Genomic DNA, 18,787 nt, shown 5'->3' with positions numbered 1-18,787 from the left:
ATTCTTACATGAAGGAATTAAATGAGAATAACATGAATTCACTATTATACTTCACAAGTTTGTGCATAACAAATTAGAGTATGGAAAGTCACTTGGGAAAGCTTAAATACATAAATATGAATGCTCAGGCTAGAATGGAACTTAGAGACTATCTAGTCCAGGGGTCTTCAAACTTTTTAAACAGGGGGCCAGTTCACTGTCCCTCAGACGGTTGGAGGGCAGGACTATAGTTTTAAAAAAAAACTATGAACAAATTCCTATGCACACTGCACATATCTTATTTTGAAATAATAATAAAAATTAAAAAAATGGGAACAAATACAATATTTGTATTTGCATGTGGCCCGTGGGCCGTAGTTTGAGGACCCCTGATCTAGTCCAATTTCCATTGATTTTTTTTTTTTTCTTAGAGGGAGAGACTGAAAGGGAGGGAGAGACAGAAACATCAAAACATCGATGTGAGAGACACACAGATTGGTTACCTACCACACATGCCCTAATGAGGGCCAGGGATCAAGCCTGCAACCAACACTGAGCCAAACCGGCTAGGGCTAATTTCCTTTTTTTTTTTTTTAAATTTTTTATTGATTTCAGAGAGGAAGGGAAAGAGAGATAGAAACATCAATAATGAGAATCATTGATTGGCTGCCTCCTGCACGCCCCCTACTGAGGATTGAGCCTGCAACCCAGATATGTGCCCTTGATTGGAATCGAACCCAGGACCCTTCAGTCCCCAGGCCGACGCTCTATCTACTGAGCCAAACCAGCTAGGGCTAGGGCTAATTTCTTGATTTAACTTCTTAATCCATTGATATTTCAGTTCTCTTTTCTAAAATAGTATTTAAGGCTATAAATTGCCCTCTCTGTATTGCTTTAATTCCATATTTCTAACATATAATAGCTTTGTTTTTATTCAGTCCCATTCCAATTATCTATTGAAGTATAACAAGCCATCTCAAAACTTAATGGTTTAATACACAATATATTAAATTGTGTATTCCTCACAATTCTATGGGCTATCTGGACCATTCTGCTGATTTTCCTGGGTTCATTCATGCAGTTGTAGAAATCTGGCAATTTGATTAAGGGCTGGGGGGCTAAGATCTCACTCAAAGAGTGAAGTTGGCTGTTAACCAGGGTGCTTCAGTTATCCTCCAGGTGGACTTTGAGCCTCCTATAGGCTAAATTGGGTTTCTTCACAGCATGTGGTCCCAGGGTTTCAAGGGAGCAAGAGCAGTAGCTACAGGATCTTTAAACGTCTGGTCTCTGAGAACTTACACAATGTCACTTCCATCATATTCTACTGATCAAAGTAATTCACAAGTGCAGCTCAAATTCCAGGAAGTGGAGAATGAGGAGACATTACCTCTTGATGGGAAAAAATGGTATTACATTACAAAGGGGTGTACATGAAAGCGTAATTAAATGGGAGACATTATCATAAAAACCTCCTGAAAGGCCTGCATTATTTTTCTACAGCCGTGTAACAAATTAAGTGGCTTAAAACAATAGCCACTTATCATCTCATAATTTCCACTAGTCGTAAGTCTGGCATGGCTCAACCAGTTCTCTGCTTAGGGTCTCATGAGGCCAAAATCAAGGTGTCAGTGGGGGTGGGTTCTTATGTGGAATCTACTCGCAACCTCATTCAGGTTTTTGGCAGAATTCAGTTCCTTGTACTTGCAGGATGGAGGTCCCCATTGCCTTACTGGCTGTGAGCAGGGAATGCTTTCAGCTTCTGGAGGCCACCCACATTCCTTGATGGTTCCTTTCCATCTTTAAGGCAGCAACTGTGTGTTGAATCTTTCTTGGGCTTTGAATCTCTCTGACTTCCCTTCACAGCAGTACCTATATTAGTATTTTATGTAATAATCTTGAGAGATCATCTTCAGAATTCTACCTACCACAAGGCAGTATCATGATTTACTCTTTGACTCATGAATTAATTACAAACATGTTTTAAGTTTACAAATGTATGAGTCTTCTGGCCTATCTTTTAATTGTTGCTTTATAATTTTATTGCAGTGTGATCTACATGCATTTGTTGAATCTGTCATTGTGGCCTAGCATATGAATAATTAATTCATTTGTGATTGAAAAGAATATGCATTCTCTAATTGTTGGGTGCAGAGTTCTATGTTGTTTGAGCTCAACATTGTTAACTGCCCCCCCTTTTTTTCTCATGCTCATCTGAGGGTATGCTTTTTTTAGAGAGAGGAAATGAGAAAGAGAAACATTGATTGAACTCCCAACATAGGTATGTGTGCAACCTAGGTATGTGCTCTGACTGGGAATCCAAGCTGCAACCCTTTTTTGTGTGTGTATGGGACGATGCTCCAACCAACTGAGCCACCCGGCCAGGGCACCTTGTTGTTTTATTGAAATCTCACATACCTTTAATTTTTTCCTATTGGATCTATCAGTTTTTGCAAGAAATGTATTAAAATCTTCCATTTTGACACATTTAGTTTAAAGATGAAGAAACTGCCTGACCAGTATGGTTCAGTGGTTGAGCATTGACCTATCAACCAGGAGATCAGGGTTCGATTTCTGGTCAGGGCACATGCCTGGGTTGCAGGTTCAATCCCCTGTGTGGGGTGTGCATGAGGCAGACAGTCAATGAGTCTCATCATTGATGTTTCTATCTCTCTCCCTTCTGAAATAAAAAATATATATATATTTTTAAACAAATAAAATAATAAAGATGAAAAAACTGAGGCCCAATAAGTTTAAGTGACTTGCCCAGGATTTCACAGCCAATTGTGACAGAGCTGGGGTAAGATTACAGGTAGTTTCATGTTGATATTCAGGAAGAGAAGATCCAGTAATTTTTATTTTGTTCCTTTCTCTTACAATCAAAATACTCTCTATCAGTTTGGTGTCATATTGGCTAATAGAAAAACTGAGGGACAATCTCATTCCAAATTTGACTTTAGACCGATGTGTAAGTTATTTAAGCAAGTTATTTAATTTTGGGAGAGTTATTTCCTATAGGTAAAGCAGCTATCACAAGCTTTCACAATACTCCTCCCAAATTTTCCATCTATATCAAAGATAAACACCTCAGCCAGCAGTTCAACATGAAGGAATGGTTCAAAAAGACTAGTAGAACTTCTTCACTGTTCTTAACTTTGTTTACATTCTGATATAATATCACTTCCATCTTTTAAAGACGGTTAACTTTAAAAAATGTTTTTATTGATTTCAGAGAGAAGAAGGGAAAGGCAGAGAGGGGTAGAAACATCAATGATGAGAGAGAATCACTGACCAGCTGCCTCCTGCACGCCCTCTAATGGGGATTGAGCCCACAATCCAGGCATGTGCCCTGACAGGAAATCAAACCCATGACCTCCTGGTTCATGGGTCGACACTCATTCACTGAGCAACCAGCCAGGCATACTCCCATTTTTAAAAAGTTATTTATTTTTTTGAAATGAAAACTATAGTAATGAAAAAGGAACTCAGGAATGAGGTTGTTAAATACATTTAAAATAAAAATACCATGTATTTCCTGATTAGTATCAGGTAAATAGCTAAACTATCTATCCTGAATTCTGGTCTCAAATAAAACAAAGTCAGAGACAATTACAAAGAAGATGAATCACAGTATCAGGTTCATTTTTAAAACAATGGAATCTTTGAGTCAATCATGTAGTCTATCAGAGGTATCTGTTGGTCCTTTTGTTGGTAGTCCATATTTATCTACACCCTAATGGCCTAGTTTGCCTTTATTTTTATCATTGGATTCTTATCTAGGTTTTCTAGGACATACATAACTTACAACGAAGGCAATCAGAGGGTATATGTATGGCTCCAGGAATTTTCTGTAGATCCAGAGCATAACTGGATGACTATACGAGTAATACATACTATTGTCCCAGGCTTGAGCTCCTAAACATGAGAGCACAGACAGGTGGGGAGAGGTACCCAGCAGGGAAAAGGAGAAAGGCTCACTGACCCCAAGTCTAATCTGCTGTCAACTGCACTGTCAGCCACTGCCCTTGCACAGCTCCCCATTCAGTCTCCCAACCCCAACTCTAGGCCAGGCCACACACTGCACTGGGCCTGTGGAGTAGCTTGAAAGTGCTACAGGGAGCTTCCCCCACCCAGAATCCTTGCCCAGGACTCAGCCCTGGCCCATCCTACTCCTGCTCACCCACGACCACCAAGTCCACATGGCCCACTTCCATTTTTAGAATCTCCTTTCCAGACAAACATACCTGAGAGTATATAATTTTTAAGCACACTTCAAGTAAACGCTTCCCAGACTTGGCCTCTCTTTTGTCATTCATATAATGATCAAATCTGAAGCTCATCAAACCTCAACTGTCATGCATTAATGGCCATCCCAAATATCTCTTCTTTTATTCAGTTCCTTATCTCTTTGCCTAAGAGGGCATGGTAAAAGGATAGCAAGCACTCACTTTCAGGCTGACCAGGGCCAGATATGCCCATACTTCAGCATTGTTGTTGTTCAATGCATTGGCTTCAGAGAGAGCATCCTCTGCCTCCGAGATCTCCTCCAGCTTGACAAAAAAAGATGTATGAGTTGTTAAGTCAATATAGTTTTGGTTTTCTTAATATATTTTTATTGATTTTTTTACAGAGAGGAAGGGAGAAGAATAGAGAGTTAGAAACATCGATGAAAGAAAAACATCAATCAGCTGCCTCCTGCAAACCCCCTACTGGGGATGTGCCCGCAACCAAGGTACATGCCCTTGACTGGAATCAACCTGGGACCTTTCAGTCTGCAGGCCAACACTCTATCCACTGAGCCAGACCAACTAGGGCAAGTCAATACAGTTTTTACTGAAGTCAGCTGAGTCAGCTTAGCTGAAAATACTATGTCCAAATAACATTGGTGTACATGGCCTATACCAATGGCTTTCAACTTTTTTTTTTTTTTTAAGCAACAGAGCTTTTTCTTCAAACAAAATCCTGTGTGGTGGCCCAATATATAAACCAGTTAAAAGTAAAACTGCTCTGCTTAAAAAGCCAGGTAGGGGAATCTGGAGCCTGCTTTCTAGGCTTTCTTCCTCTTTCCTCTACAGCAGTCCCAGCAGGGCATCCATGAACCGTGGAGCTTTGGCGGCAGGGTTGGGAAACCAGAAGTATTTACTGTTGTGTGTGCATCATTCAGTGCTTTCCCCATACACAATGGGCTATCAGATACATTTGTAGTTTTTCCCTTTACATTCTACATCCCTTTCTTAAGGTAAAAGTCCTGTCAAAATACTATCATTCAGAAAGCTTCCTTTCCCCTGAAATTAGTTATTAACACCACAGTCTTGAACAATCAATACAATACTCAGTGACTCTAGGGTGCTTCCTGAGCTCTGGCTACATGAATATCATTTTTGCTTCCTAAAACTGTAAATTTGCTTTGTAAAATCTTCCAAAAGGCCAGCCAAGGAAAGAATAAGGTACTCCTTTCCCCAATAAAGTAGTTCTTCATAGTTTCTGCTTCAGAAAATAATGGATTTCTAGGCCCAAGACAATATGAAGAATGACCTTTCAGCAAATCCTATACCTTGGCCTACATTTTAAATGTCTCTGAAATACTGATTCATTATTTATTCAACATATATGTCCCAAGGATTTACTCTCTGTCAGGCAGAATGTTAGATACTGGGAACACAAACAGTTCACTACAGGAGGGAAAGAGGAGGTGGGAAAAACTCAATCACATAAATAGTTCCAGTACAGAATAAACATTTCTAATAATAAAAGCACATATATTTTCTAGTGGAGGGACAAAGGAAAATAGTAATAATTCTATCTGAGAATAAAGGATACTCTCAGAAGAAACATTGCTAAAGCAAATCTTAAAAGATAAATAGGAGTTTGTTAACTGTACAAGGTGAAGAAAGGCATTCCAGGTAAAAGGAATACTGTATATAAATGCAAAAATAATGGCATCTCAGAAAACTCTTAAATATACCTGTGTGTGTGTGTGTGTGTGTGTGTGTGTGTGTGTGTGGAGAGAGAGAGAGAGAGAGAGAGAGAGAGAGAGAGAGAGAGAGAGAGAGAGAGAGAGGAGAGGGGAGAGGGGAAAGGTGAGAGGAGAGGAAAGAGAGAAAGAGAAAGGGGAGAGAGGAGAGGGGAGAGGGGAGAGGGGAGAGGGGAGAGGGGAGAGGGGAGGGAAAGTGGTAAGACTAAAGGGTTTGGCAGAGACCAGATCATATTACCAGTTAGTCTAACCTCTTTCAAACATTAAGCAGTGGTTCTCAACCTTCCTAATGCTGCAACCCTTTAATACAGTTCCTCATGTTGTGGTGACCCCCAACCATAAAATTGTTTCCGTTGCTACTTCGTAACTGTAATGTTGCTACTGTTATGAATCATAATGTAAATACTGATATGCTATATGTGTTTTCCGATGGTCGCGACCCATAGGTTGAGAACCGCTGCATTAGAGAGACGGAAAGAAGGGTAGCTCTGGAGTTTCAGGGGTGGTAGAGCAAAGAGTGCAAAGGCCTACCCAAAGCTGTAGCAGCTACTCCTGCATATGGAAAGGCACAGAACTTAATAAATATCAACCAATTTCTTTAATTAAATAGATTCTTTATATCCCATATTACTTTTTTTCTTATAGATAATATTATAAAACTAGAGGCCCAGTGCACGAATTCATGCATGGATGGGGTCCCTCAGCCTGGCCAGCAATCGAGGCCTATCAGGGTCTGGCCAGCAGGGGGCAGGGGGCAGGGACCCCGGGAGGTTGGCCAGCCAGGAGGAGGGACCATGGGAGGTTGGCTGGCTGGCCCCCTGATTGGGACTGATGGGGGGGCCGGCCAGGCTTGGGGGGAAGGGAGGGTCACGGGAGGTTGGTTGTGAGTGCACTGACCACCAGGGGGCAGTTCCTGCATTGAGCATCTGCCCACTGGTGATCAGTGCGCATCACAGCGACTGGTTGACCGGTCGTTCTGGTCATTCGGTTGTAACAGTCACTTAGGCTTTTATATATATAGATTATGAGCCTCTTTACGAAATAACATGAAATTTTTATTATATAGCTTCCTAGTTCAGGTTTTTGTGGGATTTTTCTACTTCAGATTGACCTTCAGTTTACTAAACTGCTTTGAAGAGCAATTTTGCATTAGAGAAAACTGCCCTGATTGGCATTTCACTGTCATCTCAGGGTGCTTGAAAGACCAAGGAATCAAGGTCAGCTCTATGCACAGGGTTAGTGTCAAGCCCTCACCCTCTTACCCGATAACAGGCAATTCCCAGTCCCAGCCAGGTAAGGCATGAAGGTGATCTCTTACAGGCTTGCAGGTAGGTTTTCTTTGCCTTTTCATACTGTAGAAAGAAAGCACCCTTAAACTATTGTTCTTTTAGAAGCATCAAACACTGCGTTGCTATGATAATTATGGTGCTTCTGCAGTTGATCTCCAGATCAATCTAAGTCCAATGAAGTTATATGTTTTTCTTAAAACTTAATTGGGAGGGGGAAGTTTTAGGTTCACAGCAAAATTGAAAGCTCAGAGATTCCCCATATATATGATCTAGTGGAGGGACAAAGGATAATTGGGCATCTAAATCCTGTGTGGTGGCCCAATATATGAACCAGTTAAAAGTAAAACTAGTTTTACTTTAGCCTCCCCCACTACCAACATCCCCCAGCAGACTGGTACATTTGTTCCAACTGACAAACCTACACTGACACTTCATCATCACCCAAAGTCCATAGTTCACCTTAGGGTTCGCCCTGGGTGGTGTACATTCTATGGGTTTGAACAAATGTGTAATGACCTATGTATATCCCTCATTAGAGTATTTTTTCTGCCCTAAACATCTCCGCGCTCCACCTCTTCATCACTCCCCTTCCCCAACTCCTGGAAACCACTGATCTCTTTACTCTCTCTATAGGTTTGCCCTTTTCAGAATGTCATACAGTTAGAATCATGTAGTATGTAGACCTCTCAGATTGGTTCCTTTCACTTAGTAATATGCATTTAAGGTTCCTTTGTATTTTTTCATGGCTTGATAGCTTATTTCCTTTTAGCGCTAAGTAGTATTCCATCGTCTGGATGTACCACAGATTATCTAGTCACCTACTGAAGGATGTCTTTTGTTGCTTCCAAGTTTTTCCCATTATGAATCAAGCTACCATAAACACCTTTTTGCAGATTTTGTGTGGATATAAGTTCTCAATTCCTTTGGGTAAATATTTAGGAGAACAATCGTTGCATGGTATGGTAAGAATATTCTTAGTTTTGTAAAATATCACCTAATTGTCATCCAAAGTGGCTATACCATTTTGCATTCCCACCAGCAACAAATCAGAGTTCCTGTCGCTCTACATTCTTGTCAGTGTTTGATGTTGTTGGTGTTCTAGATTTTGGCCAGATTTGGGTGTGTAGTGGTATTTCATCTTTTTAATTTGCATTTCCCTGATGACATATTATGTAGAGCATCTTTTCATATGCTTATTTGTCATCTACATATCTTCTTTGGTGAGGTATCTTTAAGATCTTTCACCCATTTTAAAATCAGTTTTAAGACTTCTTCGTATATTTTAGATAACAGTCCTTTATCAAATATGTCTTTTGCAGATATTTTTCTCCCAGTTTGTGGTTTGTCCTCTCATTCTCTTCATATTGTCTTTTGCAGAGCTTAAGTTTTTCATTTCAATGAAGTCTAACTTAAAATCTTTCTTTCATGGATCATGCCCTTGGTGTTGTACCTAAAAAGTCAGAACTATTCCCAATGTCATATATTTTTCTTCTATATTACCTTCTAGGAGTTTTATAGTTTTGCATTTTACATTTATTCTATGATTCATTTTGAGTTAATTTTGAAGGTATCAGGTCTTGTGTCTAGATTTATTTTTTTTGCATATGGGTATCCAGTTGTTCCACCACCATTTATTGAAAAGATTTTCTTTGCTCAATTGTATTGCCTTTGTTCCTTTGTCAAAGATCAGTTGACTATATTTATGTGAGTCTATTTGCAGGCTCTCTCTTCTGTTCCATTGATCTGTTTGCCTATTCTTTCACTTTTACCACCCTGTCTTGATTATTGTTCTAGTTTATAGTGTGTCTTGTAGTCAGGTAGGGGGTCAGTCCTCTACCTTTGTTCTTCTCTTTCAATGTAGTACTGGCTATTCTGGGCTTGGATTGTATTTTATGTCTATTTTCAGGGAAATATTACAAGAAGACTGGTGAGAGGAGAAGGAAAGACTAAATTAAAGGGCAAACTTTGCTGTGAAAGCAGTTCCAAAAACATTTATAGTCTCTTTAAGAGTTGAGGCAAGGAGTTACACAGAAAATTCTGGGTGATCACAGTGATGACCAGAATTCCACCTAGATTTCATGGATTACCCCTTTTTGCTTAAAAGTGACACCATGTGGCAGGATGATAGACACAGAATCCCTGAACTAAGGATTTTACTTGGTAGAGCCTCGTTATTCTGAGAGTCTGCTCCCTTATTATAAAACGTCTTAGAAGCTTTCGGTGGAACAGGAGACATTTAGAAAAACTAAAAAAATAAAAAAAAAGTAGTAGGCCCCAGAGGACCACTTTTTGTTCTGTATCTCCAGTCTGAGAGATGGACTATAGCTGAGCCTCAGCAAATAGCCTATGAACTCCATGCCTAGTGGCTGCACAAGTCAGCAGTGCTGTGAAGATGCAGCTTGCAATGACGTCAGGAAGCTTTCTATTATTTACTTCACTGTAATTTTTCCCTTTTAAACCTACGTGAGCTTTCCTACTTAAATTATAAGGCATTGTAACGTCTTGTTGCTGTTGTTTAATTTTAAATATAAAGAAAACTAGGTATTCGGGGGGTGGGAGTGGGGTCAGAGGGAAGATGGAATAAAGTAAAAACAAAAGCACAGAATCAAAAGGCCTTTGGGAGAATGTTGATAATTGTTGAAATGGGATGATGAGTCCATGTTGGTTCATTCTACTAATCTTTTTACTTTGTGTGTATTTGAAATTTTCCATAAAAGAACGTTTCTTTTAGAAAGCTTTGGGTATTTCCTAAAATATGGATAGGAATTACTAAAGAGTCAAGTCAGAGTACCCTGTGAAATGGGGTTAGCCTTAGCTGAATTAAATATAATCCTTTGTGTTGAGGAGAAAGTTTGGAGGATTTATTTTAAAGCCCATAACACTTTCCATTAGTTAAAGCAAGCTGAGAATATTTCCACTACTGCTAACAAAGAAAAATAGCTAAAATAAAATTTATTGAGTTTTTTCATCTTGATTGTTGAAAGTACTACATAGGTCCTCCCCCACCCCCCCAATTAACCTCTTCCAGCCCACAAATTTATTGAGTTCTTAATAACTTTAGTGTCGTAATGGTTAAAACCACAGACTAGTATGAGACTGCCTTGTTTAAATCCTGTTCCTATTAATTGCTGGTTATCTGATGTTGGGCAAGCCACGTTACCTTTCGATGTAAAAGCGCCACCATCATGTTACTATTTTTAGTCCACAGGGATGTTAACACTTGACTAGTCAGGGCCCAGACCATGACCCGATTTACACGGTTACTCCCCTTCCTCTATCCCTCACCTCTTTCTCTTCCAGATAGATGTGCCCCAGTCGCAGGAAGATGAAGTGCATCTCAGAAGCATCCACTACAAAACTAATGGTTCTCTCATAGCATGCCTTGGCCTCAGCATGATCTCCTCTCAGAAAATAGAGATGGCCCTTCAGACCCCAGACGTTAGGGTTCTGAAAAAGGAAAGAACAAGTCGTACATGGGATGAGGTGGCATTTAAAAGTACATTAATGAGCTTTGTCTAACATTTAAATGTAGGTTACATCTGTTTTCTTTTTCTAGCACAGTTAGAAAGAGGGCCCCCTTCAGTTGCGCTGAAAGAGATTCTTCTAGTCTGCCCTCTCACTTCTTTCTTGCATTCTTCAAAGCTATTTTTGTCTTTGGGGTAAATATTAAGAAAAACAGTGAAGCATACAATGGTAGGGTTCACAATGAGAAAAACAGAAGTCCAAAAAAACTTGAATAGATAAACTATCTGCGAATGAGCTGTCCTTCCTTATCTTTTCTCTGCCCTTTGCAAAACTCATGAGTGCTTAAGAAAAACAAATGGAAGGAAATAGATGAGTTAACTGACAAATGATGACCCCACCCCTCTCGTGTAACCAGAAATCTACCTGTGATATAGCAACACCACCTCTAAGAAAGCCTGCTGACCCCTTGTCCAAACTAAACTCAAGAGGCTCTAGCAAAAGTTATTACCAGGTAGTCCATCTGGGCTGCTTGTTGAAGGCATTCCTCTACCTTGACAAAGTCCTTCTTGAGAAGGTGTGTCTGAGCCAGCACCAAGTAATACTCACAGCTGGGGCCTCCTTGAGGACATAACAGCTCATGTGCAAGGACTCTGTGCACATACTGCAAAAAATCAGATTATAAGGGACATGTAAATGGCTGCACTATGTCAGTTCCATAGCTCGTATGGTCGAAGGTTCTGTTTCTGATAATAAGTAATAAGGAACATATTACAGAATGAAATGCTTATCCATTTCAAAAGGTTAGAGGTGAATTATAAACATTCAGCACATCATGGTTCCATTACCAGTTATTCACTTAGTCACAAATGTAGACTTTTTCAAGTGAATAATCAGCAATATTATACAATGCTAGTCATACTAGATGGGTTTTAACTTGTAATCTGTTATGCAACGAAGACACTTCATTTACATTTATTCATGAGGTAACATTTTCAGGCAGCTGTAATTGTAAGGAAATTTAAAGTGAGGCAAAACCTCCCTTTCTAAAATTCTAGACTTAGGATATTGGAAACAGTGTGTCTGTTTCTGGCACACTCTCAAACATTTGTTATGTTCATAAGTTTTTACTTAGAGATGTTCTTTATTTTTAGTACTATACAAGGCCTGCAAATTTGACAAAATCACATTGGCGGGCTAAACAGAGGGGGAAACTCTTCTTTTCTCCCCCCTTTGCTCCTATCTCAGTCTAGTAGTTGTACCAGTTAATAATGCAGATTTTGTAATCAAAGACGACACGATAATTTCAAGAGAAACATCAAAAGTGCTTTATTCAAAGTAATGTCCATGGCTCGCTACACATTTCCCCATCTTTAGGTAATTTGTGGATACCATTCCAATAGAACTTTTCTTGTTTTGACGCAAACCATTCAAGTGACCCAATTTTCCACTTCTTTGTACGTTTTGAAGTGCTGCTCAGAAAGTGCGTGTGCCATCGATCGGAACAAGTGGTAATCTGAAGGAGCAAGGTCTGATGAATACAGAGGGTGGGTTAATACTTCCCTGGCAAGATCTTTTAATGTGTCTTTAACCGGTTTTGAAGTGTGTGATGGTGCATCGCCATGAAGCAAAATTACTTTGCCATGTCTTCTGGCACATTCTGGTCGTTTCATGATCAAAGCGTGGTTCAAATTGATTACAGTGGGGCCTTGACTTACGAGTTTAATTCGTTCCGAGACCGAGCTCGTTAACTCAAATTACTCTATCAACTCAATGCAAAAAATGGGCCAAGAGACAGCTGGTATCTCAAAAAACTCGTTAGTTGGGACACTCGTAAGTCCCCACTGTATTTGTTGTCGGCAGCGATCAGATTAACGGTTTCACCTGGTTTTAGAAGCTCATAATACACCACACCTTCCTGACAAACGCAGAGCAGTCTTTTTTCAGAAGCAATTTGGCCTTTCAGTCGATGTTGATGGTTGACCTGGATCAACCCATGATTTTGTGCATTTGGGATTCTCAAAATGAATCCACTTTTCATTGCCAGTCACAATTCTATGTAAAAGACTTTCTTTCATGCCATTGAAGCAACATTTTACTGATTTCGGTTTTCCATTTGTCTCTTTCATTCAGTTGATGTGGCACCCATTTTCCTTCCTTTAAAATCTTTCCCATTGCTTGTAAACGATCAGAAATTGTTTGTTGAGCAACATTGAAACTTTTTGCAAGTTGTTTTTGAGTTTGACATGAATCTTCATCCAATAATGCTTGTAATTGTTGGTCTTCAAACTTTTTCCGTTGACCTGGACGCTCTTTGTCCTTCACATCAAAATCATCACTTTTAAAGTGTTTAAACCAGTGTTCACAAGTATCTTGAGATGGAGCATGTAAACCATAAGCTTCCCAAAGTATACAATAACTTTTTCTTCAAAATAAAGTAATGAATTAAAACTTCCTGCAAATGCTCTTTTTTTGGCACGACATTCGACATTTTTAAGTGTAAAAATAACTATGGCCCTAACTACTTTGGCTCAGTGGATAGAGCGTCAGCCTGCAGACTGAAGGGTCCCAGGTTCGATTCCAGTCAAGGGCATGTACCTTGGTTGAGGGCACATCCCCAGTAGGGGAGCAGGAAGCAGCTGATTGATGTTTCTGTTTCGTTGATGTTTCTAATTTTCTATCCCTCTCCCTTCCTCACTGTAAAAAATCAAAAAAAAATTTTTTTTAAATCTATGATGTTAACACCTTCAGCAAATTTGACATATGAAGCTTTGAAGCTTGCTGTCAATACAACAAAATAGCATACATATCAAATCACATATATATCAACATGTGTACTCTATTAAAAAAATCCGCATTAACTGGTACACCTAATATAATATAGAAACTTCCACTAGTACTTTTACCATCTTCGGCAGTAATGAGGGGAGGCTCCACCTGTACTCCGGCTCTTTGACATGGGTGGCAGGGAGGAAGCCTGCTTCTCTATTGGGAAAGTTGAATGTGCCCACTCCCACTGAGCCATCATTCTTGCCCTTTTTTGAGCTTGCCCATGTTCCAGAGGCGCACGCACATTGCAGGATCAGGCCAACTCTTCGGCTCCTGAATCTTGCTCTCGCTCTCCTACTGCTAGCTTCATGGATCTATTTCTTGTTTCCCATGTGGTAGATAGACCTTTGGGGATGGTCTTCTGTGGAGGAGGCTGCCGTTCTCCAGCTGTTCCACTGGTGACAGCATGGGTAAGTCAAATCTGGAACTAGTCACATCTCCAGCTCAGTTTTTTTGTTTCTTTGTTAATCCTCAACTGAGGATATTTTTTCCATTGACTTTTAGTGAGAGTGGAAGGGAGGGGAGAGACAGGAAGAGAAACATTGATGAGAGAAAGAAACATTGATGTGATTATGGTTGCTTCCTGCACATGCCCCAACCAAGGCAGAGATTGAGCCCTTGATTGGAATAGAACCCTTGACCCTTCAGTCCGAGGGCCAACGCTCTAACCACTGAGCAACCGGCTAGGGCCAGTTCAGTTTTACCAATAAAAATTTTAAATATTTTTATCCCCCATTCAGCACTATCTGTTCCAGTTGGTTCAGAACCTGAAAGGGAAAAAGGGTATGCTGAGGTGCCCGTGAACCCCCAACACTCACACAATGAATCCTCATAATAAAGTGAAATCAGTCTACATATGACTCAAGAGTCTGAATTTGCTCTGCTGGTATTCTACAGGGAGCAGTCTTGCAGTGAGGTCTCAAAAGCATATTTGATTTCTGTGTCATACACATTTAAGCCTGCAAAGACCATTATGAATCGAATAGGTAGCTCATTAAAATCTTTCCATTAACTTGCTGTTTTGCAAATATTCTGACCTGTACAGCATTGACCTTCATCAAGAAGCGTATGGTCTCCATGAAGATGGTGGTAGGAGTTTGGGAAACACTATCAGGGGTAGGATGCAGAAAAACTGATGAACCCAGACACTTTGATGCTTCTGAAGATACATTAAAAGAATAGATGATTAGATATAAAGGAAAAACGTACGAAGCTCAGACATACTAATGTAGCAGGGAGAGTATTCTAATCTAATATATGAGAGAGGTTATAATCTGGAAAGCAATAGGTTGCTCCATATCGATGGTCTCCAAAGAGGAGATCTCAAAGATTCTTAAGGTTAGTCTACACTGTTTTCAAATGAAGTCACAACCAAACAAAAGGATTTTTAAAGTATTCAGATCTTCCTGAATGTGAAACACAATCTATAAATATTCTAAAAATACAGAATCATTGTTAGAAAATCACGGGTCTGTAGATGGCTACTTTTCTGAGCTAAATATAAATCCTTGTTTATTGAAAGTGTTGAATTTCAGAGCCTAGCCTCATATGAAGGCACTTAGGCAAAATGACAGATAAATAATCAACTTCAAACAAGTTAAAACGTGCCATTTTGGTAATCATAGGGGTTTTCATTCTTGTCTATATCCCTCTTTCGACTGGAAATCTTTATCCCTAATTACCTCTTTTTAGTATCTCCTTGGGAAATAAGTTGGATGGGTTTGGGTTGACTGCTGGATCCTGAGATGGTACAGGAAAAATTCGTTCTTGTGAATGTGACTGCAGTTTGGAGGATTCTTCAAGAAATCCATCTAGAACAGAAAACGGAGCTCCTGATCCTAAATAGATTAAATTTTAATGAGAAAAAAACACAATGTCTTGCTACACTGAATGTTAAAAGATTATTACAGAAAATAAAACACAATTAATTTTCAAATCATAAAAAACATTCCTGAAACATTGCATCGACAGCCTTGTTTTCCAGACTTGCTATATTTCTGAATAATTTAAAGAATACAAGCTAAACTGATAGCACATCTTCTGTCACTATAACTCCTAGTTCAATCCTGCTGGTGGCCCATGTCATAATAATGTCAAACAGATACCTCTTATAAAAGTTACTTATTAAATCCAGATTCTCAAAAATCCAGATGAGCCAGGCCAGTGTGTCTCCAGAATTGAGGGTCACTGGTTCGATTCCCAGTCACGGCACACACCTGGGTTATGAGCTCAATCCCCAGTGCGGGTAGTGCAGGAGGCAGCCCATCAGTAATGTTTCGCTGTCATTGATGTTTCTATCTCTCTATCCCTCTCCTTCCTCTCTCTCTAAAAATAAATTAAAGTATATATATTTTAAAATCCAGATGAAAAGATTAATATATTTTTAGATATTAAAATCCCTGAAGAACAGGAATTCTAATAAACTTATCTCAGTGTTTAATAATAATAAAATAACAATTATAATAATGTAGCTGTATTTGATCATGACTATATGCCAGGTATTACACTAAAGTCTTTAATGTATAATCTCACTTATTTTTCACAACATTATAAGATATTTTATTTACTATGCTCCTTTAAACCAAGTGAATCACAGAGAAGTTAGTTTCCAAAGCTCTTAAACATGCCTGGCTGCCTCTCAAACAAACACTGTTTGAAGAATACTAGTAAAAAAAAAAAAAAAAAAAAAGGCAGCCAGACCAGTGTGGCTAAGTGGTTGAACGTCAAACCAGGAACCATCAGGTCACCGGTTCGATTCCCAGTCAGGGCACATGCCTGGGTTTTAGGCTCGATCCCCAGTGGGGGCATGCAGGAGGCAGCTGATTGATGAAGTTTCTCATCAATGTTTCTATCTCTCTATCCCTCTCCCTTACTCTCTCCCTAAAATAATAAATAAAAACATATTTTAAAAATAAAAAAATAAAAAGCAATGCCAGGCAGGAAATGAACAGTGCCAGCTGGCTCCAATTAGAAGAGGTCACTCATCTAGAGCAAAAGATATGGCTTTGGAAAATAGGTAGAAATTGAATAGCTAGAGAGGGAGAAACATTCAAGGCTGGGGCAAGCCACTGGCAAAAGCATGGAAGTAATGAGCTAATTTATTTTACTGGATATTGAGGAAATTAAGGAAAAGGCAGGTTGGGGCTACACTTCTGATATTTGACATTTGAATGTTAGGATGTTGTTCATATAGGCAAAAGCAGAGGGTTACAAAGAAGAGTATTGAGCAGAAAATTTAGCTAAAACTAGTATTTTATGAAGATTACTCTAATAGTGCAATGTAGCAAGGAGAAAAAAAAATGTGGATGGAGACAAAGAGGCTGTTACAACAGTATGGACATTTGGTAGTAGAAAGATGCAAGGAGCATTTCAAAAGAGAACCAGCTGGTCTCAGGAATTACGCTGATACAGAGATGTGGGAAGCTCAAGCAAGAAAGGAAGAGGAACAGGGATGAGATCATGAACTTGGGTGCCTGATATAGGGATGTAGAATGAACTTAGAAGATACGGAGTTTACTCCTAGAATAATCCAGCTGCTGGTTTCTGGAGGGATGTAAGTGTTAAAGACAGACATTTGAGCGTTCTCAGTAGTGAAATAGAAACCATGAGGGCAGGTGGCCTCTTAGAAAGTCACATGGTATTATTGGGAAATGATTATATCCAATGAGTGTGATGAGAAAGAGGAGCTAACAAAGGAAACCCAAACTGTCAGAGATGTAGGAGGCAATCCGACAAGTATTTTAGAAAGGAGAGTGTTAAATACTGCAGACTGATCACTGAAGGGTAAGTGATGATCTTAATGAAAAAAAACTGTTAATATTCAGCTTTTCTGAGGTGTAATTTACATATTATAAAGTGTTCACTTTTAAGCATATATTTCAATGTGTTTTAACAAATACATATACTATGTAATCACTATCACAATCAATGTATAAAAGATTATAATGTTCCAAAAAGCTCCTGTGTCCCCTTTTCAGCCCTAGGCCACCACTGATCTGCTTTCTATATAGGTCAGTTTTGCTTTTTCTAGAATTTAATTTAAATGAAATCATACAGCATGTACTCTTTTGCATCTGCCTTATTCACTTAGCATAATGCTTTTGAGAGTCATCCATGTTGTGTCTATCAGTAATTTGTTTATTTTTTATTGCTGAGTGGTTTTTCATTATGTGGTTATAAGTAACTTTACTGACCACTCACTTATCTTTAGGCGACTGGGTTGTTTTCAGTTTTTGCCTACTATAAATAAATCTGCTATGAACATCTGTGTATAAATCTTTGCAAGGACATGTTTCCATTTCTCTTGTGTAAATACCTAGGAGTGAAATTGCTGGCATATATATATTTAACTTTATTTTTTTAAAATATATTTTATTCATTTTTTACAGAGAGGAAGGGAGAGGGATAGAGAGTTAGAAACATCAATGAGAGAGAAACATCGATCAGCTGCCTCTTGCACACCCCCTATTGGGGATGTGCCCACAACCAAGGTATATGCCCTTGACCAGAATCGAACCTGGGACCCTTCATTCCACAGGCAGACACTCTATCCACTGAGCTAAACCAGTTAGGGCTAACTTTATTTTTTAAAAAATATATTTTATCGATTTTATAGAGAGGAAGGGAGAGGGAGAGTTGGAGAGAGAGAAACATCCATCAGCTGCCTCCCATACATACCCCAATAGGGGATTCTACCTGAAACCTGGGTATGTGCCCCAACTGGGAACGAACTGGCAATCCTTTGGTACACAGGATGACGCTCAACCAATTGAACCACTCCCGCCAGGGCTGTTTAACTTTGTCTTAAAATGCCTGATTGGCTTCTTGGAAAAAGTGTCTGTTCAGGTCCTCTGCTCATTTTTAAATTGGATTGTTTTGCTTTTCATGTTCAGTTATATAAGTTCTTCATATATTTTGGATATTAAGGTCTTATCAGAGGTGCAAATATCACCTCCCATGTGGTTGACTGCCTTTTTGTTTCATTCATGGTTTCTTTTGCTGTATAGGTTTTTAGTTTGATATAGTCCCATTTATTTAATTTTACTTTTGCTTCCTTTGCCTTTGAGGTCAAATTAATAAAATCCTTCCTAAGACCAAGGTCCATAAGTTTAGTACCTATGTTTTCTTCCACGTAATTTATTACTTCAGGTCTTATATTTAGGTCTTTGGTCCATTTTGAGTTAATTATTTTTTGTATATGATAACAAGTAGCAATCTAGTTTCAGTCTTTTGCATACAGCTTTCCAGTTTTCCCAGC

General features: G+C 39.2%; 1 protein-coding gene across 1 annotated transcript in view; it reads right to left on the bottom strand.

Moving 5' to 3' along the window:
* CFAP70 (cilia and flagella associated protein 70) overlaps positions 1-18,787 on the bottom strand; it is a 110,113-nt gene that overhangs the window by 3,130 nt on the left and 88,196 nt on the right. Inside the window, 6 exon segments of the mRNA XM_059662396.1 lie at positions 4,425-4,526; positions 7,213-7,302; positions 10,525-10,686; positions 11,213-11,365; positions 14,568-14,689; positions 15,213-15,368. Of these exon segments, the coding sequence (XP_059518379.1) occupies positions 4,425-4,526; positions 7,213-7,302; positions 10,525-10,686; positions 11,213-11,365; positions 14,568-14,689; positions 15,213-15,368 (785 nt within the window).

This window comes from Myotis daubentonii, chromosome 13 (assembly GCF_963259705.1).
Source record: "Myotis daubentonii chromosome 13, mMyoDau2.1, whole genome shotgun sequence".
Taxonomy (NCBI): Eukaryota; Metazoa; Chordata; class Mammalia; order Chiroptera; family Vespertilionidae; genus Myotis; species Myotis daubentonii.
Note: the sequence above shows the minus strand (reverse complement) of the source record. Positions and strands in the feature narration are given on the sequence as shown.